The sequence below is a fragment of the Acanthopagrus latus genome, chromosome 14 (genome assembly GCF_904848185.1).
Source record: "Acanthopagrus latus isolate v.2019 chromosome 14, fAcaLat1.1, whole genome shotgun sequence".
Lineage (NCBI taxonomy): Eukaryota > Metazoa > Chordata > Actinopteri > Spariformes > Sparidae > Acanthopagrus > Acanthopagrus latus.
The window spans coordinates 3,494,446-3,521,999 of record NC_051052.1 but is presented as its reverse complement, the minus strand read 5'-3'; the positions used below and the strand labels follow the sequence as shown (position 1 = coordinate 3,521,999).

Sequence of the window (27,554 nt, the reverse complement as noted above, 5' to 3'; positions counted from 1 at the left end):
TTTATCGTGAGCAATACATAAAATAAACGTTTTCGCAAAATTAATAAGCGGAATGATGACCTGCAACTGTACAGGTGTTGAAACGTTGTCGCTCTACAGTAGGTTTATGATAATTGGTAGCCCTCAAGCACACTGTCGCTCCTGTGAAGTGGTTGCAATGTTGGCTCGTTGCAATATTAGGAAATTGTAAAGTGTTGAAAATTACAATGGAGAAAATAAGTGGACGTTCACCAGGTAGCAGAATGAAAAGCTACAAGCGAAGATAATGAAAGCAGTGTGTAAAGCAGTGCACATTTCTTGTTTGTAAACGCATCACCTTGTCTGCTCTCTGTGTGATTGGCCAGTTATGAGAATGCACTGAAGTGGGCGGGGTGCGACCAAAGTCTCGTTGAAGGAATCTCTCCGGCAGGTGGCGCTGTTACTCTTCGATAAACCGAGGTTTGCTTCCACATTGCAATTTACCAGAAAAAAACTGCCAGCAGCAAATTATATATGTATTATCATATTATAACATATAATTAATAGCTAGTTACCTTCGACATAGGAAATATTTACCTGACAGTGATAATTACCCCATCTTTTCAGAACAAGCATAAATTGACAAATACAGAAAAATATATGTAATATGTAGATTAGAGTCCATATGTATTAGACATGAAAATAAATTGTCATTTTGCTTCAAAAACAAATCAATTTGGACAGCAGATTGTTTATATTACTATCATATATTTAAACAGCAATTACTTAAGATATATTTTTTTACAGTGTATTCAAACAGCAATAACTGGTACATTTTTCATCACATAGAGAATATATAATTTTTACATTATAAAAATACATATTTAAATAGATAAGGTATTGGCACTAATTTGAAACACGAGCCTGTGTAAACTCTTCACATCAGTCTAATATACAATAAATAGGTCAACGTATTGTCATGACATAAGTACCTCAACAGTGAAAAAGACAAACCTGGAATGTTGATATATTGGATTAACATGGAAAATACATTTCTGCTGCATTAGGGACGTAGACCTTAACAATTCTGTCCAGAGCCAAACAAAGCAACCAGTATACGATAGTGGATACCACCCTGCCTGAGGTTTGTGTGTATGATCGTTTCACTAATTTAATTGTTGAAGACTGGGCACAATCCTTAAACAAAGGTTAGACATACGTGGGGAAAAAGGGGGCAGAAAAATGGGAGCAACTGATGACCCTCACTGTGAACAAGGAAGACGCGATCATATCTGGAAGTGGATACAACTAATGATGATACGGACAGAAGGGCTTTGGGGGCCCTCTGAAGATCTGGGGCCCTGGATCAGTTGCCTACATTTGCTGCAGAAGGTAATCCATTCCTGACCCTGGATGTCAAACCACTAGATGTCAGTATTTCTCAACCCTAATCGTTCATAGCCTTTGAAGGGAACACAAAAAAGTGCAAGTGAGTGAGTACCAGAGAACAAATGACTGTATTGAAGCCTTCACTGACTCTTTGACTCTTTGTCTCAGCCTCACGTGCCCTGATGTACAAACGCGTGTACGTTCCCAACCGGTGCATGGCCAACAATGTAGTTTACATTTATGTCATATGTGATAAGTTAAAACTGTATAATAATCTGTTAAATGAAATCAACCAAAAGCCCTTAAAATGTGAGCAGATTGTGAAGGGACAGGGAAAGATGGTCTCCAATTCTTTATTGTTTTATTCCACAAAGTAAGAGAAAAGTTTTGAAAATGTAGGCTACATTTATTTTCTTTCCTCATCACACTTTTCCCATTAAAAAAACAAAAAACAAAAAACAAAAAAAACAAAAAAAAAACATTTTGGGTTCATTATGTTGGAAATAATAGGTTTTCATCATGGCAAAATCAGTTTTTTTATCTGAGGTCTTTTTTAGGCTTGGGGAACCCTGGACATGTCCACCAAGTTGGTACACTCCTCAGTGCTCATTAAATACACACGCTCTCTCTCTCTCTCTCTCTCTCTCTCGCTCTCTTTCTCCTCTCCCTCTACCGGCACAAACAAGCCAATCAGAAGGCTCGAATTGCCTCCGCTCACTCCTGCTGTTCACCCTCTCTCTCTCTCTTTCTCTCTCTCTCTCTCTCTCTGAGTCCATCAAAAAGCGGTCCTCCTCCTCTCCTATCAGAGAAAACACACACACACGCACACACACACACACACACACACACTCACTCCCTCACTCACTCACACACAGTCCAAACCCCCCAGAAAAAGCCCTGCTGAATCCTCACACCGTCTGTCAGCATGGGGAGCGCTTGTTTTTCCCGGGACGTTTGTTTGTTTATCCTCCTCATAAATACTTGCAGGGTGATGGGGAATGTCGGACTCGCAGGTAAGAGCTCCCCCTTTCCTCTCTTGTCTTGCTTTACTGGCAACCACTGGCTTGAATTGCAAAAATGATGGTTCTATGAATGAAAAACGACTGGGGACGCTCTATTGGAGACGGCAGAAATCACGAAATAGGCCACTGAAAACTTGTAGCTGGGTAAAAACGCGCATTGCAAGTTTCCATGATAATATCAGCATGTGCTTTGTGATATTAGAACAGAGAAGTGGTGATGCAGAAGCGCGCTGAACGGCGCTGGAAAACTCACATTTGCGCACCGTTTTTCGATTGTGATTGTGTGCGTAAATTCTAAATTTTCGCGCGTTGAATTTGGTTTCACTGCGCAGATCGTGCCGAATTTATACAACGTCAGAGTCTTGGCAGAAACTCAGTTTTACATCCCAGTTTGTCTTGGAGGGCGTTTGTGATGCGCGAACTGGTTTCCAGTCGGTTAACCAGCGCCCCGCACACTTCACTAGAACTTATGTTTCCTGCGCGCAAAGGTCAATTTCAGTCGGAAACCGCAGCTTGATCTCTGGGTTAAGCTCATTTCCTTGGGTTTTTCGAGTGAGACGTGTAGAAATGGGGCAAATGTTTGAGGGAAGGTGTTTTTTTTTTCTTTTTTCTTTTTCTTTTTTTTTAAGACGGTTCCCGCTGAGCCTCTAGAGAGCACCTTGTCCATCTCTCTTTTTTTTCTTTTTTTTTTTTTGGTGTCCTGTCCCGAGCTGGAGGAGGAGTTGGGAGGGATATGGAGGCTGCCGTGTGTATGTAAATATAGAATGAGGGGGGTGGTGGTGGTAAGAGGAGGACCATCAAAGTCCCAGGAGGAGCAGTAAGGCAGGCGGGCGGGCAGGCAGGCAGCAGGGGCCCAATATCGACCCGGCAGCAGCACATTGTCCAGCCTCCCACTGCTGTGAATGGGCGAGGAGTCAATATTGAGACAGTGAGCCACCATGCAGGGAAAGCTTTGTCAAAAGAGGGCGCGCTCAGTGTTGATACAGCACACAGCAGCAGCAGCAGAGAGGAGCTGGGAAGATGTGAAGCATTTCAGTAAAAGTGTCTCCTTCTGCAACCAGAAGTCACATGGGGAACTTGTCGCTATTTAAAAAAAAAAAACACATTTTAACATTTTTTTTCAAGCTCTCTCTGTCCCCTCTCTTTGATTTGGCTCCAACAAAACTGTCTTTCACAGACCAAATATTTATTGTGAATTTGGTTCTTGTGGTTTATTCATTGCCTCTTATATGGCTGTGTTGGGTGAAGGGCCAGCCAGCCAGCCAGCCAGACAGCGGCAGCAGCTGAACCACTGGCAGCTTTCAGCCAGGTTGCTTAACCCACACTCTAATTATACTGCGATGGAAGCAGACTAGTGCTGTGGTGGTGCAAAGGTCCGCTCAATAATAGATATTACGGAAGGAACCAAAACATTTCTACGTCTGCCTCTGGGTCCCCCTCCTTCTGTGTGTGTGTGTTTGTGTGTAATGAGTTGGCCCTCTGCCCTGGGATTCGGGCCCAGATGTGACAGGCTCTTCTATCAATAATCTGATCAATCGGGGAGCCGTTAAACCTTTTGTTCTGTGGATGTTCTCCTGGGCTGGGGAGTGACTTCAGAGCCATCTCTCAATGTCACACGCTGAAATGATCCACGATTGGGAAAAAAAGCACGAAACAACAACAACAGCATTACTTTTAAACTGCAGGCAGAAAGAAGGCGTTGACTCATTTCATCTCGCACACCCATACGTTTGGGGGACTCACAGATCTAAAATTGGCTAATTTGAAGCAGCGGGGACTAAGACATGCAGTTATAGACCCAAGTAGGAGTCAAGTTCCCCCGAAAAACTGGATACTACATTACCCACAATGCATCTCATCATCAGCCTTTATAAGACCCTCCTGGCCTCTTAAAGGGCCAGACACAATGGGGTCGTCGGTGTGTCTGTGGCCTTAGTTGTTGTTTCGTGTCCCGCACCAACAGCGAAGGCCCTTGTTGGCCCTCTCTCTTTAAATGATGGACACAAACTAATGCCACCTGGTGATATGCAGAGTTATTTATTCTCACGCAGGCGCAGAAAGTGCCAACTAGTATACTGTCGTCTGTAGTCTTGTGTGGTCGGCCTTAAGCCTGAAACACACTGGGCCAAAAGTTGTGCCATCTGAAGTGTTTGGGGAGACTCAAACAAGTTCGGGAACAAATGTGTTCAGTGTGTTCAGCTGCGTTGGAAGCTTCTGGGACTGTGTGGACAGTGTCGGCTCCAATTCTGAGATCATAACTCAGATCATTGGCTGTTGGTCGTTGGCTGTCTGAACCATTGGATTCTCTGATTGGTTGTGTGCTAGCTGTATGACAATTCTGATTGGTGGTGTGCTAGCGAATTAGCGCAGTGTGTGAGAGGGGCGGAGGGGTTGAACTCTATGGTGTGCGCTTTGTTTCTCTATGCAGTCCGTTCCATCATTGCCTGTTTTCATATTTTGAGTAACTGGCATGAGACTAGCGCCACCCGATGTTAAGGAGACTAATTGCATCTTGCGCAGATCTAGTGCAGAACATACACCCTTCTGTAGAGTGGCAGCTGTCGAGGCGGTATGTTCAATCAGTCCTTCCAGAAAAATGCAGAGGTTTTTTGTGATTGTGGCGGGCAAAAGTCCTTGATTATGTGGCAAGTTTTCTTACAAAAATGCAATGGAATATGCGAGATATTTAGGTAACTTTATGCGATGAAATGGCAGGAACTTACAAAAATTGCGGGAACAAAAAAGTGGTTCCCTCAACACCCCTCGCTAGGCTACTACCTTAATGTAAAGAGTCATTTCCTTATGATAAGCAAGCATACTACATCCCAGAAAGTGCTGGGAATATTTAAGTTCTCATCTTGTTTGATTTCAGACCTTAATAAACACATGGCTCAAAATTTCAAAACGTTGATGAGTCAAACAAGTTCTGTAGCTTTACAAAAGAAATATGCTACAACTACTGTAAAAATGAATAAATGAAATATAAAAAAATGAAATGTGTGCTTCCTGTTTTACAGAGGTAGCTATACAAAACAGACATCTTCTGTTAAAATAAGTGCTTCCAATGTGCAATCTCTTACTGTAATGTAAATTTACATACTAATAATATACTTAGACTGGTAAGGTTTTTAAAACTAGTATGATTTTTTTGTTGGCAAATGAGACTGATGCAGGCTTCATCATGGCTTCATCGCGGGGTTTGCAGCTTTTCGATGATGTTCACGTCGCATAATTATGTCACTTCATAACGTTCCCATGGCAACAGGGGAAAATGGCTGATCTTGAGTGAAGTAAACACAATATTTTTCAGAATTCTGAGGACTTTCTGAAGATATATGTAACTTTTTTGCAACGAAAATGCAGGGATTATGAAATCACGCAAGCCCTGCATATTTTGCGCGGAAATCGGCAATATATGTGGCGAAAGTGTGGCGTATTTGAAAAAATGCAGCCCCCACATAAACATGCAGGCTTTTGCATTGACTGATTATGCATTGAATTATGCGACTGCATAATCGTGTTTTTCTGGAGGGACTGTTCAATGCAACTTTTCTGCCGAACGGGTCAGAGGAGAGGTAACAGAGTGGACGGATAAAGACAATTTGCCATTGATTTGAGTCTGGGCGGTGTGTGGAAGCCTTTACAGCTGAGACACAGGCGAAGTGAGGCACCACAACAGTCAGCCTTTCATCCCCACTAGTTCTTTGTAGGGCTGTCAGTTTAACACGTTAATTTGCAGTGTAATTAATTAATCTAATTAACGCGTTATAAAAATTAACGCAATTAATTCTGAGATTCTGAGTAGCAATTCAATGCGGGAACATTTTAAATTTGGCCCATTTAATGACTGGTAGGCTACTTGGCAGTGGCATGTCACAGTAGCACTAGCACCGAGGAATTTGTCCAGACTAGTGTTGTGTCAGTCCTGAACCTGACGTTCGAACGGACAAATCTTTTCAGTGAACGAAGTGAACAGGATCACTTCATGGACTGATTCATTCCTTTCTCAGTTCATTTGAGCTCAGCCACGAGCATGCCGGCTGGGAGTGGAACTGCCGCAACTCACACAGAGAACTGTCAGGACGTGATTCTCGTTCACGCTGTGATTCGTTCATGATTCGCGAACCTACTGCACACAGAGAACTGACGCTGAGGACGTGATTCTCGTTCACGAACTGTGCTGAAAATGGCGCTGTGTCACTCACCCAGGGCAGAGGAGATGATTCACATTAAGTAACTGTACTGATAAAATTAGCGCTGTGTTGCTAACATCCGTGTAGCATCATGTTAAGTGATTTTACTGTGCACAGAGGACATTACACACCGTGTAATAATTTTAGTGCATATATACCACTCAGAGCAGCACTGCGTCTGCCGCGAATGATTGTGTACTATAGTCCCTGAACGCACTGTCCCTCAGTAAATGAACCTGAACCTCAGGGCTGAATGACGGATGGTTTGGCTGCTTATCAGTTCAGGGAGTTGGAGAGAACTGAACGATTCGGTGAACAAATCTTTTGAACGAAGCATTTTAATGAACGGATTCTAGAAATTCAGTACAGTAAAAAGAACTGCCGTTCACATCACTAGTCCGGACATATTCATCACTTCCCACCTGCGTCGCTAGTCAAAGCAGGGTGACAACAAACATGATCCGTTTTTAGACAGAGCACCAACCCGCCAATTTGCCCGTCCTTTTGGCGGCTGGGTCCGCGGTTTTAGACAGAGGCCGGCAAATTGGGGGTCTGTTTTGGTCCGCCTCGCCTGCTATCTGAAAACAAGGCAGAAATGTGCCACCTCTGTGTAGAGGTAAGATCTTAAGCCCAAGCCCGAGTCCGAGCCCGAAGTCTTGTTTAACTTAGATTTCGTTACAAAAGACAGGCTTTAATTTGTTATCATAAATCACCCCTCCTCCTCCCGAGTCCTCACAAATAAAATATGAAATTTCGGGTTTGCTTCGGGCTCGGGCCTGCAAATCAAGTTAATTGGTCGGGCTCGGGCTGGGTTGGGCTTTAATACCCGCGGGCCTGGGTCGGGTCGGGCTGGATTTTTTAGGCCCGATCTTACCTCTACCTCTGCGTGAGGTGGGCGGAGGTGTCCATGACCTGCATTGTTGTGCGACCTACAACCGGGGAGTTTTAAAACCAAGAAACAGCTGATCACAGCAGTCAGTCCATCACTTCATCCGCAGACATCAAGACGAACAACTGGACAGCCGCAGAGATCCAGGAGATGCGCGTCTCCTCGGTCTCTGTAGCTAATTGGTTGTGTTAGCTTGTTGTTGTGTCGGCAAGCTAAGGACGGTCGCTACTTTCAAATTAAAAGCCCCCCGCTGAGAACCCAGTTCTAAACTCCAACGGGGTGCAATGTAAAGCTCTTATTTTGAAGACAAATTCAATGTCACTGTTCACAGCCTTATACTTCTACTATTCATTTTGAATTGCTATATTTAGTCAGCTTTAGTGCTCATTTTGAATTGAGATTGTATTTAAGTGTATTTGTATTGCATTTTTGAATAATGCACCTGGCCTAATTGGTTTGCTGGGATGTGCTTGACCATTTTCTTTTAAATTTCATTTATGAAACACACTTCACCCAAAAAAAAATGTGGATTTCAAATCTTCTCTTCTCAGTGTATTCAATTGATTAGTCATGCAATATAATTTTGTAATGTCCTAGAATTTGAATTCTTTATTTGGGAACCTTTAGCAGATATGAGATTAAAATGCGATTAATTAGATTAATTAATTACAAATCCTGTAATTAATTAGATTAATTTTCTTAATTGCCTGACAGCCCTAGTTCTTTGATATGGATTTGTCTTGTCTGGGAGAAAGCTTCTCATCAAGCTCCCAAGCATAACCAAGACTTCTGTCTGATAATCCGACAACCTGTGGAACCAGTAAGGTTTAAAGGCTGACCGATACATACTGGCTGGCTTATAATTCATATTACAATTATAAAATCTCAGTGACGTTTACTGTTTCAGTGCGCTGATGTTATGTTGTCTAATAAAGTCTCTTGTTAAACCGTCAAATATCTGAGCTTCATTATGTATATATCTTTTTCATAAACCTATTAGATAACCACATATGAGGGACCACTGCAAAACAGATGTATTTTTGTATTGCTAAAAACCCACAATATCAGATTTTTTATTCCCTAACATTGGTATTAGCATCACCCTCAAAATTCCAGTATTTGTCAGCCTCTAGTGGACAAATGATGTTGACTGACATCTATTCAGGGTGCGCTCACACTGGGCAATCCATACTGGGCCCAAGTCCAGTTAATATGACTAGTGTGTGCGCTCCTCAAGCACATTACACTTCCTTGGTGTACCACTTGCCATAATCATGTGTATTACGCCGCCTTGCATAATCAAGAAAATCCACAACCATCCATCCGTGACCAATACAGAAAACATGTCACAAATGGGCTGTGCTCGGGCCCAGTTGTGGCTGCAACAATGTGATTGCAGGCCAGTGGGATGCAGAGCAACTGGGCCAAGTGTGAATGCGCCCTCAGACTTCACATCCCCATGTTGTAACACAGGCTAATTGAAAAAAAAAAAAAGGCTTTACACAACAATGCAGAACAGGTTATGAAGAGGTAAACGTGTCACCTTTCTTTTCTGTATTTTGTATTATTTTAAACTTTAGCAGCTGTGGAAAGGTGAAACTATGCGGTTATTCGCAAGGGGGGGAAAAAACAAAGATCGTAATTCATTTCAATTTTGGGTCTGATCTGTGACATCAGTCTAACAGCACACCAACAGTAATCCTTGACCTCTTAAAAGGACATTAAAAAGGAGCAAGAGAGAAGTGATGTAACACTGATGAGTCGAACTTTCCTTGGCCTGCTGGCTCACTGCAGTCAGAAAACAGCCCCATCACAAGGGATGCACTAGTCCAGCTTTTTTCCTCTCCTGTTACCAATTCTGATATCTCAGCTCAGGACATGTCCTGTCAAATGCCAATCCAATACCAGTGCTTTCTTTTTCCACATTTAATAGAATATGCACAAGGCCAGAGATTGCTATGCCACCAGAAATAAAGTGGCATAAGTGTAATATTGGTGATGGAACTTGGGGATGCACTGTTTTGTGGGCACTGAGGCTAACCTGACATTTCAGAATGGTGTATCCCTAGTCACACACAACATTAGGACTCGGTGAATCCACCGGGACTCACATTTCTGATGTTTGTGCAGATGCAGACGAGTGCGCGGACGGTTCGGACGACTGCCACATCGACGCCCTCTGCCAGAACACACCCAAGTCTTACAACTGCATCTGCAAACCAGGCTACAAGGGAGATGGCAAGCAGTGCGAAGGTGAGTGGCCTTTCTTCTTTACCGTACGTTCACTTTCACCCGCCTCCTCTCGTATCTTCATCTCCTATCCGCTCTTGGTGCCTAAAATAGATCTCAGCTGATCCATTCAATTCACTTTCAAGGTTGTCGGGGATTGAGATGCGTGTTGAGATGGAACAATGGAACTGCGACCTCAACTCGAGCTCTCAGGATGCCTCAACAGTGCGCGTTCCATTTTCAAATGCCGTTTTTTACAGCAAAGTCTTCATTTTTTTGTGGAACTGATGGAAGTTGTTCAGGAAGCTCTCATCACTTTTGATCAATCGGGCTGCTGGCAAGGCTGAGGCAGCAACAAGGAAGTCCAATTTCCTTGAGTTTCTCCTTCAAACTCAGAGCCCACTGAACAATGTTCGAGTGCTGCTTGAACAGAGCCTAATGGAAGAGTGTTAACAAGCCGGCGTCTCTAACTTCACCTCACGTCATAACATTGCACAGGAAAAAAGGGAAGCGAAGACTAGCTTATCCACAGCCGACTGGAGCTGGAGCCAGTAAACCTCTGTAACTACTGCCGATTCATTTAATGACGATGGCACATTCACATTAAGGACAAGGTGTTGTGGGTTATTTTGTCCAGTGAGACGTCCAGAGTCTCAGTGTTGTGCTCAAAACAGTTTGTGCAGCGATTGGCCAGGTGTGCAGAGGTGTGAAAGTAAGGCAGGGCCAACCTCTCTTTCTTAATCAAGCTCTCCTTTTTCACACCTGACAATTATCATTTGAACAGTTGAGTGCAATGAATGTGTGTGTGTTTGTGTTTGTGTGTGCTTGTGCGCCGTCATACCCATTGGTACATTTTTCATTGCATTGAAACAGCAAAGACACACCTTAATTTCAGGTGTGAACTGAAGTCCACCTTGTACACCCATCTTGACTAAATCTCGGTGGATCTGGGTACAAGAACTGGGGCTCTGATGTAATGGCTGCTCAGACAGCTGCCCACCCCCTGCAGATTCTCCTAATTAATGGGAAGGAAGTGGACTGAGCAAAGGTGTTAGGGTGAGACGGGGGCAGCACCTGGCTGCGCGTTCACACCTCCACTCACTTCTGCCTCAAAGCACACCACAGCTGGCGCTCCGTCGGCTGCACAGTTATGCCCCCCCACCCTCTGTTATGCTGAATCTTACCTCACTCACACATGCATTCACACACATGCACCCCCCACACACACACACACAAACACACACAAACACACACACACACACACACACACACACACACACACACACACACACACACACACACACACACACACACACACACACATACACTGTGTAATCCTCTAATCTTTTCCCATGTACTGTGCACTCCACTCTTCATAATAAGACAGATTACCTTTATGTAATTGATGATACGGTCCTTGTGCATTTTCGCAACCTCATTGACTTTCAAGATTCGAGACTTACTCAACTGTAATTATACAAAACAAGACTGTAAACAAGCTCAAGTTCCAGGATCACTGTTTTCTTTTAAGGATGATTTCAGTTTACTGCTACTCCTGACTTATTTGTGTAGCTATGACCATCATTCTTATCAGCTGTGACAACATTATGTGACATCACATGGGAGTCCAGCAGGGCAAGAAACAAGACTAGTCAGACAATCAGACAGTTTGTAAATAAGACAACAGTCTACTAATTTTTATCTAAACTAACTTATATTGCATTTGTAAGCAAACATTCTAACTTCCTTTCCTCAATGTCTTTGTCATTGTTTGCAGTTTTGGAGTTTCCAAAACAGTCTTCCCTCAGGAGCCATTGGATAGTTATTCTGGAGCAAACAGCAGACCCTGTCTGGCTCTCTCACTCGGTCAGGAGGGCTGACTGCTGCAGTGATTTTTTTTCTAAAAAAAATTTCTGCCAGAGACAGCGGCACATTAGTCGAAGAAAAATGCCTGATAAAGTTTTTTCACTTTAAATCACATCACATAATCAATGTCATGCAACTATGGGAGACAAACGTCGTTTACGGGTGGAAATGTGACAAAGAGTCAGTAGGATAGACAGGATGACAGACAGGATGACAGACACTTTTCCACATATAAATTCTGTATGTATTTTCCTCTTATAAATTGCGAAAGACACTACAAGTCACTACATTACAGTAGTCTGGTCTTGTAACGTGGGTTGAAGTGTGGGACATTTCTCTTTTATTTGGTGAGTGAAGGATCTGTTTTATTGTCAGACTGAAGTCACACCCCTGTCCTGTGCTGCCGGCTTCGGCTTACGCTTTCACACAGAGGTTGTCTCACCTCTGTTGCGGCTCTGCTACTACCTCCGCTCTGCTACTACCTTGTGCCATTATTCTGACTCGCTGTCTGTGTGAAAGTTACAGGGGCGGAAAGGGGGTGAATGGGGCTACAGATGACGAGAGGCAATGCAACAATATGCCTTCAAAACCTCTAGCTCTTTGATGTCAGTAAGGTGTGTCTTGGCTATGAGGTACAGAAGCTACAGGAGCAGAGATTAGGCCATATGTGATGTCATAACATGAGCTCACTCCAGAGCACTAGCCCCACAGTTGGTGTTACATGTTATGCTGAACTAATTTTTGGTTGAACTGAACCTTTAAATGTGTATGATTATGCAGCTTTGTTTTCTTTATGTTGGTGTTTTTAGCAAATTATTTATTTTACAGACTGATTTAGAAGAAGTCTAAATCATAAGTGCTCCTCGACAAGGTAACAGCAGCTTTTCAGGAGTATGAACTTCTTCCCATAAAGCGGCTGTCTGCACAGACCTCTCCTGCCAGCCACTATTTATTACATCACTTCACCCAGGCCAGCATTTGAATCACTGTGTGTGTGTGTTTCTGTATAAGTGCGTGTCAGAGTGTATGTAAGAACTTTATACTGTGTTTCAGTGGAGCTTGTATGTCAGCTGCATTTTATTACATCACCATTCTACGGTCAGCATTTGAACGGATTGTGTGCATGCATGTGTGCATAGGTGTGTGCGTGCGTGTGCGTGTGTGTGTGCCAGACATGCTTCACAGCACACTGACTGTACTCTGAGACATATCGAATCCCCTCAGTGATGAGGCAAAAGCTAATGACAGGGATGTCAAATGAAGACAGATTATGAATGGGAGTTGACCCCTCACCCCGGTGATTAGATATGGGCCCTGTAATTGGCTGGCTGTGTTTTCCATCAACAGGCATTACGGGCCACTTTGCCAGCCAGCACCATTAGTGGCTCTGCTATTCCTGGAAGCACCTGGAAGCAACAGAGCGCCTGTGCTCGCTCTCTCTGTCCCTCAGGTCTTCTGTGCTTCTTTATCATCAGCATAATTTCATATCAGACTCACATTAAAACTCGCTCACCAGTGTAGTAAAATATGCTGTAGAATATGAGGAACCAGAAAAAACTTGAAGGCCTGTCGTTGACGTTTTACTCCACAATCCTCAGGGGTGCGTTGGCTCAGAAACGTATGATCTATCCACACTGGTATCTCTCATTTGTCATTTTATCAGACCTCTCTGTCCAGAGCATCTGATTTAATTCACAGACCTCCAGATGCACTCTTCATACTCTACAACCTTGGATGCAATCAATCTACTATCTTTATTGTGATGCTATCTGGCTCACCCGGGTCTCTGGTTGGTTTGACAATATGGAGTCAGCAATATGTGCAAGGTGAATGGTATCAAAACTGAAAAGGTGGAGCGATCATATGGAGCTAGTTGTCAAAAACAATGAGCTGTGTGGGATATCAATATTTATATTTTGTCTTTTAAATGACCTATTTAATCCATTTCATGTAAGTGTGCATACACCGGCTGTGTATTCTATGGATGTATTCAGACCCCTTAAGCAGTGAGTTATGTAAATATAATATCACTGTCAGCCTTAGCGTAACACACCCACATCAAGTATCGCCACACCTGTGTTACCTGATGTGGGCGTGATCCATGCCTAATGGGAAATTCGGAAAGACTGGAGTGATCACGCTACCACAGTATAAACAGCTGTCAGTGCCTTCAACAAAGCTCCTCAATCTAATAGTTGGAATCTACAACTCATTAATTGAAGCAAATGTGTTTTTTATTAGAGCTGGTTGAAGTGAATTACATTGATCTTCTTGCTACAATGCAATATGCTGCTGGAAACCTTGCAGGACAATGTGCCCTGCTGCACCATAAAAACTGTTCAGAAATGACCCAAGGGACATAAAGAATAGCTTGCAGAATCAACCTGGCCTCTAAATTCACCAGATCTCAATCCGATTTAGCATCCTCGGGATGCACTGTAACAAGTCTGATCCACTTGGTCTGCAGCAGTGTTTATGTAGGTGCGTGTCAAACGGCATCCACATGGATGCAAGGACCAAATATTTCCCTGCCCGACTTTTGATTGCATCAAGACTATGTTGATTTCACCTGCCAGTGTTTTTTTTTTATGTTGTGGCTTATCAGTCATATGTCCATCTATTGCATAGTCTGTTCCATTTTTTTTATCCTCTGGCCCTCTTAATCTACAGTTATGGCATCTATAAACCAGAGCTCTTTTCATCCAGTAACAATTACCAAACTCAGGCATTCATGCATTTGCACTTACACTGCATCATCATAGGGGTGTCATTGAAATGAATCAGAAAATGTTTTCTTTTTTCAAATGTGTGTCTGAATGAGGCCTTAATGCTAGCTAACTATGGGCTAACTGTCCAGCTGTATACATCTGCGTTGGCAAGTACTCAATATTAAAAGGCTTGGATCAGGATCAAGGGCGAAAACACTTGATTGGGACACAGCCGAGACTGACCTTGTGTCCAGTTCTTGAAAACGTTGACTAAAACATTAATTAAAGCACTCACGTCCTTGCAGATGTTTCCCAGGAAAAGACAGACTTACTTGTAGTTTGCTTAGACTCTGGGAAGTGCAGTACAGAAACATCACAGCAATGGGAGCCACTGGAGAAGCTGCCAAAGAAAGCAACTGTGTTAAATCATTTCGGCTTTTCACAATACGAAGAAACAGCTACAGTAAATGTGCTGGCTCAGCCTGAAACCCAGATGTAACTTTGACGTGATCAAAAGAGTCTCTGTGGTAAAAATACCAATAGAATCTTGTGATTGTGATTTGGTATAATGAACAGTTCAAATAACTTCAACTTCAAATAAATGCAACAAATAAATGGATTGTATCGGTGATAGTACAGCAGACTAGTAAAAAAATTGTTCACTTTGGTATATAAGCATGCAATTTGGCACAGATACTCTCTAAGGGCCACTATTTTGGAAAAAGGTATTGGCCACTCAAAAATTCAATATGGTTATGGCTATTGCTATTCAATGTTTATTATATCAATTATTCAAACAGTGACACAAGCATAACATCTGATACAAATACCCTCTAAAGGACATATTAATGGAAAAAGATCCTTGTCCCTCAGAAATTCAAGATGGACGCCATTTTTAAAGATGGCCACCGTTCCTGTCAAATATTAATTATTTCAATTGTTCAAAGGAGAGGAGGCAGACAAAGCAGACATTATGACTATAAAATCCCCGCCGGCAAAGCTCTCAGGTCATTGGAGTACACAAGCCTCTCCACCACGGCAAGGTGCAGTCCACAGAGAGGAAGGGCCACTATTAGAAAAAGAAAGTAGCCAGTAAAAATTCAGGATGGAAAACATTTTTCAAGATGGCTGCCATTCTTGTCCTATGTTCATTGCCATTGCTGTTTTCAGATAGTGATACTGAAAATATGCCACAAATACTCTGTTAAGGCCACTTAAAATTGGATGGTCAATAAAAATATTCAAGATGGAGACCTTTTCCAAGATGGCCGTCATTTCGGTAGTATGTACACTGATGCACACATGCATGTTAGTAAAAATACTCTAATGGCCACAGGGCTACTAACTTTTTTATTCACATTTGCAATTAGGCTCACACCATGCCCAAATGCAACCCACAGCTGCTGGACACCAAGATCCTGCAGGGATGGGAAGATGCTCAATGCTATAACAAGAATAGTGTGTCATTGGCTTTGATCATTATGGATTTGCTGCCCTCCTCTGTGGCATGTTTGGCATGTACAAAGATGCGACTATCAGCTTCCTCATGGAAACATTTGTCTAGACGATCGAGACAGGTATCAGATGTACTCAAGACATCGATTCCCTTGGTTACAACAACTACGTTTGGCACAGTCATTTGAGCAAGCTTGTCAGCCAGAAAGTGGAAGAGGTCTGTTTTGTCATCATTATGTCTCAGGGAATTGCGCCAATTTGATGGAACTTTATTCTTGTTTGTCACTTGGCGTCGACCTCCATGGCGTCGTTTAGATCTTGTTTCCATTTTGAGGCTTGATGGATTGTACACATCAAACACAATATGTGTGCTCTTGTACTTCATGGTATAAGCATGTATACTGGGTAGAACATCCAGTGCTGCATAGTCCTCAAATGTCTTCAATCTTTTTGGTGGTAGTGTATGGGGTTTGTTGTCTGATTCAGGCCGAGGGGTTATCCTTTTACAACTTCAATCGTAGACATAGTACACATTCAGGCATGGGCTAAGACTTGGTTCGTGTCACCTACACCTAGCCCGATCATTCATCCAGTGCCATGTAAGTCCTGTGTGATCTGTACACCTTCCAGGTAAGCATACATGAACAAGTCATGTATTGCCCCTCTCTATTTCTCAGCTTTCCCGTGCTGGCACAATCTGTCAGTTCAGGTGCAGCTATCTAACTGCATCTATTACTAGCTAATTGATGATGGACTGCTGGGACACTAAACTTAGCTATACTATTACTACTAGTCAAGAACCACGTTGTAAGTAAAACTAGATCAGCTGACATTGAACCCCATGCTGAGTTCCACAGCAGTGAAGTCACCAGTGTACCCTGGTTGTGTAACGATGTTTACTCTATTAAACAAAACTGTCCACAACACATTAAATTGAGCTCTGATAGAAATGATGGCCATCTTGAAAATGGTCGCCATCTTGAATTTTTGAGTGGCACACACCTTTTTACATGAGAATGTACCTTGAAGAATATTTGTACCAAATTTGATGATAGCATCACCATTTGAAAAATTGATGTAAGGATTCAAGAGAAATAGTGGCCAACTTGAAAAATGGTTGCCATCTTGAATTTTTGAGGGACAAGCACCGTTTTCCAAAAAGACATTATTAAGAGAGTATTTTCATAAAATGTTATGCCTATATCACTGTTTGAATGATTGACATAATGAGCATTTGACAGAAATAGTGGCCTTCTTGAAAAAATGGCCGCCATGTTGAATTTTTGGGTGGCCAACGCCTTTTTCCCAAAAAGTGACCCTTAGAGAGTATCTGTGCCAAATTTCATGCTTGTATACCAATTTGAACGATTCTCTTAAAATATGCTATTAATCTGCTGCACTATGATCACTGTATTAATTTGCAGTTTAGAGCTTCCAGAGACATGTGGCCTGTGTGGCTTCACATTGAGAAAACTCTGGCTCGCCTTGTGCTTTTGTAACGGCTGGGATTCGAGCCCTGGTGACCAAGGGAGACGACCTGTGCTCTCAGCCTCTGCTACACATCGGCACTACAAATTAGCAGCTTGCAGGCTGCATTGTTCTGCCGGCTGTCCGGTAGTTCAGCAGGACTCAGTGGGATCACATCCCAGACACAGCAAGTTTCCTCCAGACAGGTGACCGTGGATGGTTCCCTTTTTATTTCCCAGCTTGCCAGTGCCCCCATCGGGACTGTGTCCTCAGAGAAGTCATTTTCTCAAGTGAATGTACTTCTCCGAAAAGTGTGCGCCACTGAAATCTGATCTTGCATTTATGAATGCTGCCCTCTCTGTAGACTTTTCCACGAGCTGATACTGCCGGCTCGTTATGGAAAAATGTGAACTTTTATCCCTGTGCTGTCAAATGAAGAATATGTGGGAGGAGCTGTGTATCAGTCAAGCCAGCTTTACAGAACATGTGCTTGTGTATGTGTGTGTGTGTGTGTGTGTGCAAAGAACAGTGCCAGAGTTATCTGCCTGTTTATACAGAGATCTAGTGAAACTGTTGATAGAGTATTGTGCACTTGTTTACCAAGCAGAGAGTTAAGAGTTATGATAAGATGATTCACTTGCGAATCAAAGAGACTGCTGTGTTTTCAGAGTTCAGGGCAGAAAAACTCCATGAATTTATGGAGATTAGCGATGGCATTCGTGCTGCAAAAAATCCATCTTAACAACAATATGAAATGTCAAGCCTTTTAAGTCTTGTAAATGTCCACCCCGGACCGAGTTTCACTCCTTATTTTTTTATTTTGACATGGCTTGTGTGCTAGGATTAATGTTGGAGGCAGTGAGGGTGAACTTCAGGTGAGGGCAGTCTTTATAATAAATGACATGGCACCAAAGAAGAATTGTAGAATTGTTTTGGGAAGGTACTGTGATTCTGAGACTGTGTTTTGCTCAGAGAGATGAGTGATCTGTTTGGTTGCCACAGAGCTGTCAGAGGCCTGCAAAACCACCCTTGGGTTTACCCAGTATTTGTCACTAGCGGACTAATTGATTGGTTTTCATCAGCTCAGGCCACTGTGCTGAATAGGAGCTCCCTCTCCTCCCTCTCATTGTGTGTCTTAACGCCAAAGCCTCTGCCATCTCCATTCACAAACACTTTTGTGTGCATTCGTGTCTCAGTGGAAGTCCAAGATTGTATCCCTGTGCCAGAGCAGCTAATTAAGTTTGAGGCAGGTAGAAGAGAATGCCACTGTGAATACTGTGATACTGTTATAAAACACAGAGTTTGGCTGTGCAGTTTGTCTCTCTGGGTCAATTAGTTCATTTGTTGTCCTTTTCGTATGAAAGGAGTTTAACAGGGATAACATTTTAACAGGTGGATGGTTACTGTGTTGCATATAAAGTCAACGGAAAGATGCAATTAGACCTTAATCTTCCCAAGATGGTGTGTATAGATGTGAAGACCTAATCTGCATGAGCTGAAAATGTTTTAGTTTGAGTGAAAAATTTCCTTGTATCTAAATCTTTTTAATAAACAAGCAGAGACGGCAATCAACATGTATTCATAATAGACACTGCAGTGGTAACTTCACCCTTTTCTGAGGTTTGTGACATCTTAATGGAAAGATACCCTGCCAGCCTGAGATGGAATTCTACATCTCCTCTCTTCCTCTGCGACGCACTGACGAACACCTGACCTGCTTTATAGAGACGGAGAGAGACGGGAGAAGGGGCATCTCATGGGACGAATGGATGGCGAGGGAGATAGCACAGGTAGGAGGGCAAGAGGGAGAAGTAGCAGACAATTACTAGGCCATTGTCTGCCTGGCGTCTGCTCCTCCGTCATCAGTCAACCGCTCCCCTCACTGGCTAGCTACAGACACACGCACGCACACACACACACACACACACACACACAGATGCAAATGCAACCCACCCACCCACCACGGATTCCGTTTCGTGCAACTCCTTCCCTCTCCTGTCTCTCTGTCTGCCTCTTCTGTGCTCAGAATCAGTGGAGCAGGTCAGATTCACTGAGGCTCAGACTTTATATATAGATACAGTGACCTCATGCCAGCATCTCCGAGCCGCTTCCTCTTTGACGGATTATGTCTGGCGCCGCGGGGTGGAAATGTCACTCAGAAAATCTCAAGGGGGGAGGAATGAAACTCCCTACAGTTTGGTACCCTGACTTAAGCTTTCACACAGCTGAGATTTACATGTGTGCTGAGTATGCTGATTCTGTATGTCATAACTGAAGGAGAAAAAAAAATCCAGCAGAATGAGTGGCCTTTACTTTATAGGGAGGCATGCTATAGGCTAGTTAAAAAGATGTCATCATACAACCTTGTGGATAAGCATACGTGCATGCACTCTTTCACTTTCCAGGATGTTAGGGGGCCGGGTTCTCAATCACTACACATTATAAACGGTCCCTGGGTTTAGATTTACTCGGGGACACCTGGGAAACACACCAACGTCATCATCCTGACGTGTACCGTCACGTCTCTATAGGAGCAACAGCGCAGCTTTCTGTGTGAATTACACGGCGGTTTGTCTTCACTCCAGCAAGGCTTCGCTCTGTGAGAATGACCAAAGACGGAGAATTGACGAACCGCCACTGCAGCGTTTATGCAGAGTCTCTGTGTGAGACGGGCTATTCTCAGCCTCTGCGGGTACTACCACTTCCTGTTTGAGACGACGCGTCGACGCAAATTATTCATGTCAATGAATTTGTGTTGTTGATTACGTCGACTATATCGACACGTCGTCCCAGACCTACATCTTAGTGTTTAGTCTGAATGGCTAAAACATGAAGCAGCATCTACTTTCATTTGGAGTCATTATGTGAGTTTGCTAGTACCGCTAACATTAGCTTTCTGTCCATTTGGTAATGGGTAGGTAGTGTGCAATGGTTTCATCAAAGATTTGTTGCCATCTTGTATAATGAAAATATCTGAGAAGAATATCTGTGCCTTTGCAAGAATTTCCAGAGAGAGATTATGTTAGCTAGATGTGCCACCTTCTTTTGTCCGGCTTTGAGTATCATGGTTTTCTCAACAACTTCATATCAGAATCTAGCAGCCAAGTAGTAGAATATAGTCTTTATTTTCGTCTGGTCACTGGGGACAGCTGAAAATAAATTGACACACACTGACCTGACAAGTAAGATGATGTTGCAGCTAATGTGTTGGGGAAACAATTATTTGAGTACACAGCCATTGAGTTGCACTAGCATTGATTTGTAGTTGTCCGGTCATGGCCACCTGATGGATGTGAGTCTAATACTCACTCTGCTTCTCCAACTTTGGTTTCCCTCGTTTATGACCATTATGTTAGCTTGTTATGTACTTGTATGTAGTCTTGCGGTTTGTGTACCATGTTTTTAGCTAAAACATGGTCATATATCTGGAAATTCATACTGGAAACAAGCACCATTTAGTCTTTTGCATAGCATACATCTTGAAATGGCAGGAAAGACACAGGTGCGACTAATACTATTAATGAGGGCTTCGGTCAGCCAGTGTGCCCGCCAAAACCAACTGTCATCAATGTCATTAAAAACAGCTGTGCTCTTCCTTTCCTCTGTATTATAATCTAAGACAATTTGACAAATAATGTAACAAATGTGCACACTCAAACTGTCAGCAGGCATGAAACAACACTGAAAAGTCACTGAAGTCAAATATTTATTCTCCTTGTAGCTCTGGATTAGTTAGATATCAGATTTTAGATCTAGTTAGATATTAAGCCAACTAGCATCAGTTGCTAGCTGCTAACTTTACAAGAGCTGCTAGTTTTTCGCTGCCAGGCTGAACGACCTGAATGTTGAGGTATTTGTTTTACAAAATGTAAAGTGAACATGCTTGAAATATTTACCTTATATTTGTATAGCTTTTTTGACCATCTTGTCAATTTAGGGGGCAGGAGGAGGCTTTACAATCTGACACAGACCTCACATAATTTTTAATCACCTGGTAATGTTTATATTGCTAAAACGTTCGCAAACAGTACACTTTAGCAAGTTCGAAAGAACATCAGCAACTTGGTGTTGTATTTCTAGCCATGTGAAGGGCAGAAGTCTTATTCTCCTTTTAACTCTGCTTTGGTCTTTATCAGCTCCTGAGAAAGTAGTAGTTGCTGTGGTTGTGTGTTGCTTGGTGCTCGGCAGGTAGCGTAATTTGGGTCTGTCAGTAACTTTTCTGCTGATAACTGCTGCCTAGAGGCAGGGCTGATACAGTAGGAATGGTGAGAATGAATCATTAAGTAAATGTATTGTGAAGCCACAACTATGAGCAAACAAAGGCTCAGCAGCTCCGTAAAGCTGCAGGGCTGGATGATAATTTTGTGTGGGTTTGTGACTGTGGCTGAACCCTGTCACATCAGTGGATCTGTAAATTACAAATGCAGTGACTGTGCATACTTTGTGGTACTTGTTACAAATTGCGTATAATTGCTCCCCCCCCCCCCCCAACTCACCCCAACCCCAACCCCACTGCGATGCTCCACGCTTGTGTACCAATGTTTGATCCATGTTCAGTTTTATAATGGTTCCCTCATCAGCAAGCAGAAGTTTAACACCATTTCCTGGATACTAATCCTGTATCATTTTAACGTATGCAGGGAAAATAGGTAAGCGAAAACATAATGGCAGCAGAGATTGAATGAATCCAAGCTCACAGAAACCTGCATGAAATGAAAGCATAACCCCGCGACATCCCCCCTCCTTGACTTTCTCTGCCCTTCTTTATGTCGGTCCAGATAGCGGCCATCGGTGAAGGTGCCTAATTTGCTTGATGAGACGTCGAGCATAAACAATTCCCCGGCAATTAGAAAACATGCGCATGTGAGCGGAAGCAGCAGCCGGTCCAAAGCTGTCGGGGCACTGCTGTCAGACAGCTGTCAACAACAGCTCAGGGGCAGGAAGTGGCACCGTTTGGGGCCAAGTAGGCCCAACGAGGCACCCTCCTCCTCCCACAACCACCCTCTCCCACCTTCGCCAAATATCTTTGTCACACATGCACATATACATGCTTCTGATCCCCTTCCACCATACATCCACCCAACCTTCTTTATTGTCACAAGCAGAAACCCAGAATCTTCACATTTAATTGGTTAAATTGCATGCATGTCTTGTCATGGTAGTTGTGCTTTAACATGCAAACTAATTTTATGACAATATTAAGACATTTGATGTAGGTCAGGTAAACAGCATATTTCAATTGGATGTTCCAAAGAATGGAATGTAGCACTCTTATTTTAATGCATCCATGTTTTTGATGCAATAAAAAAAATGTTAGGACATATTTGTTTAGATTATCTATTGCTCCATGCAAACAGGATCATCATTAGCCATATAAACAGCTTATTAGGAAATGTGTCTTTTCAGAATAGGAGCAAAAACCCGAATATTATGTGCATGTAAAGATGGTCGGAAATTGCTGGGCACTGAAAAATAAACCTCAGACTAATCTGTTTAAAGAATCTTTGAGGTACAGATTGTGTGCCATTTTGACTTTTCACCCCATCTTTGAGTGCAGTTTGGAGAGCTATAAACACTCTTGGCTTAAGATGTGGTCAGCATCACGTCATATGAACTAACTTGTCTCACGAATACCCAGACTAGATTGTGTAAGGCATTACACTGAAACACTAACTAAAGGAGCACAGAGACTCAGATGGGACAGGAAGTGACAGTAACTTCATTGCATTGTTAGCAATAGTGTCAGTCAGTCTGCCTGTGAAAAGTAAGTTTATTGGCCTTGCATTCCAAAAACACAATGATATAGAAAAATAGAAAGAACACTCCTACTGCTATTTGAAGCATCTGGTGTTTTAGCGCCAACCCCATACTAGATGAATTTAACTTTCATTATGAACTCTTGGTAAGTATTTCCTTTTCCAGCTATAACTAGACAAATGTACTCCATACTGTTCAGGTCTGTCTTGATACTTTGATACAGTGTACCATTGTGGATGTGTCCATTAAAGGAGCACTCACTCTTTCCTGGTTGCATTATAGGAAATGTAGGAACTTCGCTTTTGAGACCTTGATTAATATTAGGCACCATGTGGCAGGGTATCTCAGTAAATTTCAGTTTTATTGAAACTATCATCACAAGTCCTCCAACCCTTATATACAACTGTCACACATCATATTAAAGTGCTGTATCTTCAAGGCTTGAGACTAATGATGCTGTATTGTCCTTGGAGCATGGTAAAAATGTGTTTGGAAAGGAGATCTTCCCAGGGATGCCTCTGGGATGAAAGGCATTTTTCTACGACTGTATCTATAACTGTTGCCTAGCAATTGACAAAGTGAACCAATGCTGACTAGGTGCAACACACATCAAAGCTTTTACTATTGTCTCACATGGCGCTGTGTCAGTGCTTGTTCCTAGGCTATCACTGGCTCACTGCTAAGCAAGAGGCCGCGGGAAAAATGTGATACACTAAAATCCTAAAAGACGCAATAAACTCTATCAACAAGGGACACACCCTATTTTATCCATGAAAACATTGCATTGTCAATATCCACGCTAAAAGCTACAGAGCTTATAGCTTACAGCTAACAGAGCTTTAAGATCACAACACAATTAGTATATAGTACAAAATGTACTTAAGTACTTTAGCTGAGTACAGTTTGGAAGTAAAAGTACTTTGAAAGAGTGACTAGCAAGTTGATAGATGGTGATAATAACAAAGTAAAGATACAACATTTTGATTTTAAGAAAATGTATACTCTTCCAGAAAGGTTAAAGTAGTTTTTAGGGATGTTAATGGGCATTGGTGATAAAAGTTTGGAGCTCTGGTTATTTATGACATAATTTAGTCTTATGTCACTGAAACACTTGGAACTGTCCACAGCCCTCATGGTTCACTCTTCCCCAGACAACATCCACACTAATGCTGACGGATCTTAATCTTACAAATGATTTAGAGTACTTGTTTTACAGGAGTGTTTTCAAGAATGAGTTTGGAAAGTGTTGTTCCTCCTACTCTCTATAAAAAACTGTTTTGTCCAGTCCTGTAGACTAGTATTAAATGTAATGGTTTTGCAAAATGTGAAAGGTACTCCCAAACAGAGACCAAGATGTGCTTTCAACTGCCAACTTGGTGTGAATGTAGTCTGTCTCCCTGTTTTAGGGGACTCAGGCACCAATTAATCAGTCTTTACCTTCTCTCGTCATCTCGGACAGATGAAAAGCAGAACACATAGGAAGTGCCACATTGTGCTGGAACACGCCATCTGAGCTGGCAGCACAGCAAAGTGTCCAAACAACCTCACCCCAAACAGTCGCCCACTCCAGCTCATGCTAATTGGTTGCAAATGCCTTTTAGGATAAGCCAGTGATGGAGTTTGTATAGACAATGCTCATGCGCTTTAATTCCACCATAATTGCTTTTTTTTTTTTGGTCATTTTTTACATTTTCCATACCTGAAGATGAACTCTGTCTGTTTTAACACACATTCAGTTAATGTATGTATGTATGTATGTATGTATGTATGTATGTATGTATGTATGTATGTATGTATGTCAGTTAGTGAACCGCTTGAAGGAGGCTTTGGCCACTGTTTCATGTTAAGGTATTTAAAGCATAGACTTGTTGTGTAATCTCATCTAAGACATGTGAGTATGTGTGGATATGAGTATTCCTTTGAACCCTAATCATGCTGCAGTGGTCCTTCAAGTACAGAGACAGAGTTCCTTTGTCAGAGATCAGACAAACAGAATTAAAATGCACTGATGTGTTTCTTGGCCTGCGTAATTGGCTTCCGGTAAACATGTCTGCGGTGGTTCATGGTGCAGAATGTGGCATTGATTTGGCTTTTGTCGTGATGGTTTCTAACCAAGTGAAAGCTCTCAGATGAGGATCTTTTGTTGTTTATGTCCGCCTGCCTTTGGACTCTTCAAAGTGATCGCACTCGAGCCAGAATCACAATGTTAATCAGCTGAATGGAAGAGTTTTGTGGATAGAAGCTGTCTGTGAATAGTGTGGGAGACAAGTGTGGGAGACAAATTTGATTGGGTATGCATTGTTTTATATGTTTGTGCATTTGAATTGCATTGCATTTGTATTTGATATATACATGATCCTGACTGTACTTGTGACATGTGCATCAGAATGCAAATGTGGATTGTTACAATTGCATGTGTTACAGTGTTGATGCCTGTGCGTGCTGTGTGTGTGTTAGTGTTTGTATATGCTCAATATCCAGGTCTGGGTTACGTCCACATGCAGGATGTGGAGGCTGAGAGCCATGTCTCAGTGTTTAATGTGTGTGTGTGTGTGTGTGTGTGTGTGTGCACGCGCGTGTGTGTGTGTGTGCATGCATGTGTGCATGCGCGTGTGTGTGTGTATGTGTGTGTGTGTATGTGCATGTGTTGCTGCAGTGTGCCAGTGTCTCAAGTCCTGCTTGGAGCTACAGGCCTCCACCCATTGATCAAGCCTGGCAACCTGAGTCATTGACAGTTCCACCACTTCCTGAGGAAATCTGTGATCCAAACAAACAAAGCCTGGGCTCATATGCAGGCCAATAATAGTGCTGCAAAACAAATACAGTCCACTGAAGATCTGTTATGAAGTCTGATTTAAAGATCTGCTTCAGTCACACCAGCGTATAAGCGCCACATACACCCACGCACCATCACAGCAACCATGTCTCTGAAACATTATGTCTGTAAGTTTGTGATTTGTGATTGAGATTTGTGTTGCCAAATCCATGTAGAAGAAACCCTAATTGCTAGGGATGCAAGATATGGAGTTACTGGAACTGATACCAATAATTACCTGCCTCTTACAACAGATAACTGATAACAACTGATCATTTTGTGTCTACATTTTTGTATTTTAAGAGTTCTGAAGGTGTAATTTATGTGCACCTGAGGGTAAAAGTAGTGACTAAAGATGAATGATTTAATATTACAAAGCTCAAACCATCTAACTGACATCACTATCACCCACAAAACAAAGAACAGTTCTGACTCTTCAAATGTTTCGTTATTTTTACTAGCTAAATATACTGAAAACCATCAAACATACTTTTATGTAGCATTTTGCTCTATGAAAATAAATGCCTTAACATAAAATGTCAAATGAGACCTAAATACTAACTAACTAAATACACAATACAAAAACAGAGGCTTTTATAGAACAAAATAATTATAGAAGCTTAGTCTGCATGTTAAACAATAATAAATAGAAACGGGTTAGGGAACAGTTATGCTACTAAGCACTGGAGGATGAGGTTAGTTTTTCTAAAATCTTAGTTTTCATAGAACATTACCCCATCAAACATTACCTCTGCAGTGTAGCAGTAGTGATTCAGGAGAGAACACCAGGGTTCCAAATGTGCCATTAGCCAGTGAAATCCTAGGTCTTCAACCACGTTCAAATACCTGTTGAACAGGCATTGTTGTAGGTGAGGTGCACTCCTCCTGTTAGTGAGGCAAAGCTAGCTGCTACTGCTTGATACACTTAAATACACTTTGCGGAGCTCACAACAATTTAAGCGTTTTATAAAACACACTTTTTTGTACTCTCAGAACCCTTGCAGTACATATATTACATATTGCCAACAAACTTGTCCTTAAAAAATGTCCTTATGTCACTCTGACACAAAATGTGGAACATTTCAATGTGTGAATGTAAACATTCTAGTATTCATTATAAAGGGGAAAAGTTCACAGAAAAGGCTGAATATTTCTAACATTAGTGTGAATGATACGAATGAATAATAAAAATAAGAAAATAACTTCATCTCTAGAAAAACTATATTCGCTTCCAGCATTTACAACCAATTCAGATTTCCCATTATTAGGCCAATAATTTATCAACTTGACAATTATTGTGCATCCCCAGTAAATGAGCTTAATTTTTGTGTTGACTTTTTTCTTTTGCACAAAAATAACCATTAATATATGAATCAAACTTAAGTTGCTATGACCAGATATTGTTGGAAATCAGTTGTACATATCAGTCGGTGTTTTGTGGATACACTTGGTTTGAACCTTTTGCAACTTTACACGTATTTATGTGGATAACAAAAATCAATTGGGTGGTATTGTCTTCTCCAAACATATTTGTTACCACAGCGTTGGTTGTAAGAAGTAAATAACGTAAACAAGCCATCTTTAGCAGTTTTAATGTCATGGTTGTCGGCATGGCATGGCACATTTGTGCTCCTCAGACAACGAATTTCACCGACTTTCGCTATACCCTGAGTCTTACCGTTGCGGCACCATGAGGCTGACCCTTGTTTTCTGTGCTAATTCCCAAATGTTTGCATGCTCAAATACTAATGATCCAGAACAAGGTTCATTTTATGTCTGCTGAAAATCAACCTTATAGAATTATTA

The 27,554-nt window shown here is 42.1% G+C and overlaps 1 protein-coding gene across 2 annotated transcripts in view; it reads left to right on the top strand.

The window, feature by feature from the left end:
* Window positions 1–2,129: 2,129 nt before the first annotated feature.
* The window catches only part of scube1 (signal peptide, CUB domain, EGF-like 1), a 126,856-nt gene continuing 101,431 nt past the window's right edge, over window positions 2,130–27,554 (top strand). For both annotated transcript variants that reach the window (XM_037122243.1, XM_037122242.1), the window contains exons 1-2: window positions 2,130–2,360; window positions 9,582–9,704. In XM_037122243.1, the coding sequence (XP_036978138.1) occupies window positions 2,273–2,360; window positions 9,582–9,704 (211 nt within the window). In that variant the 5' untranslated portion in view covers window positions 2,130–2,272. The remainder of the gene's footprint in view (window positions 2,361–9,581; window positions 9,705–27,554) is intronic.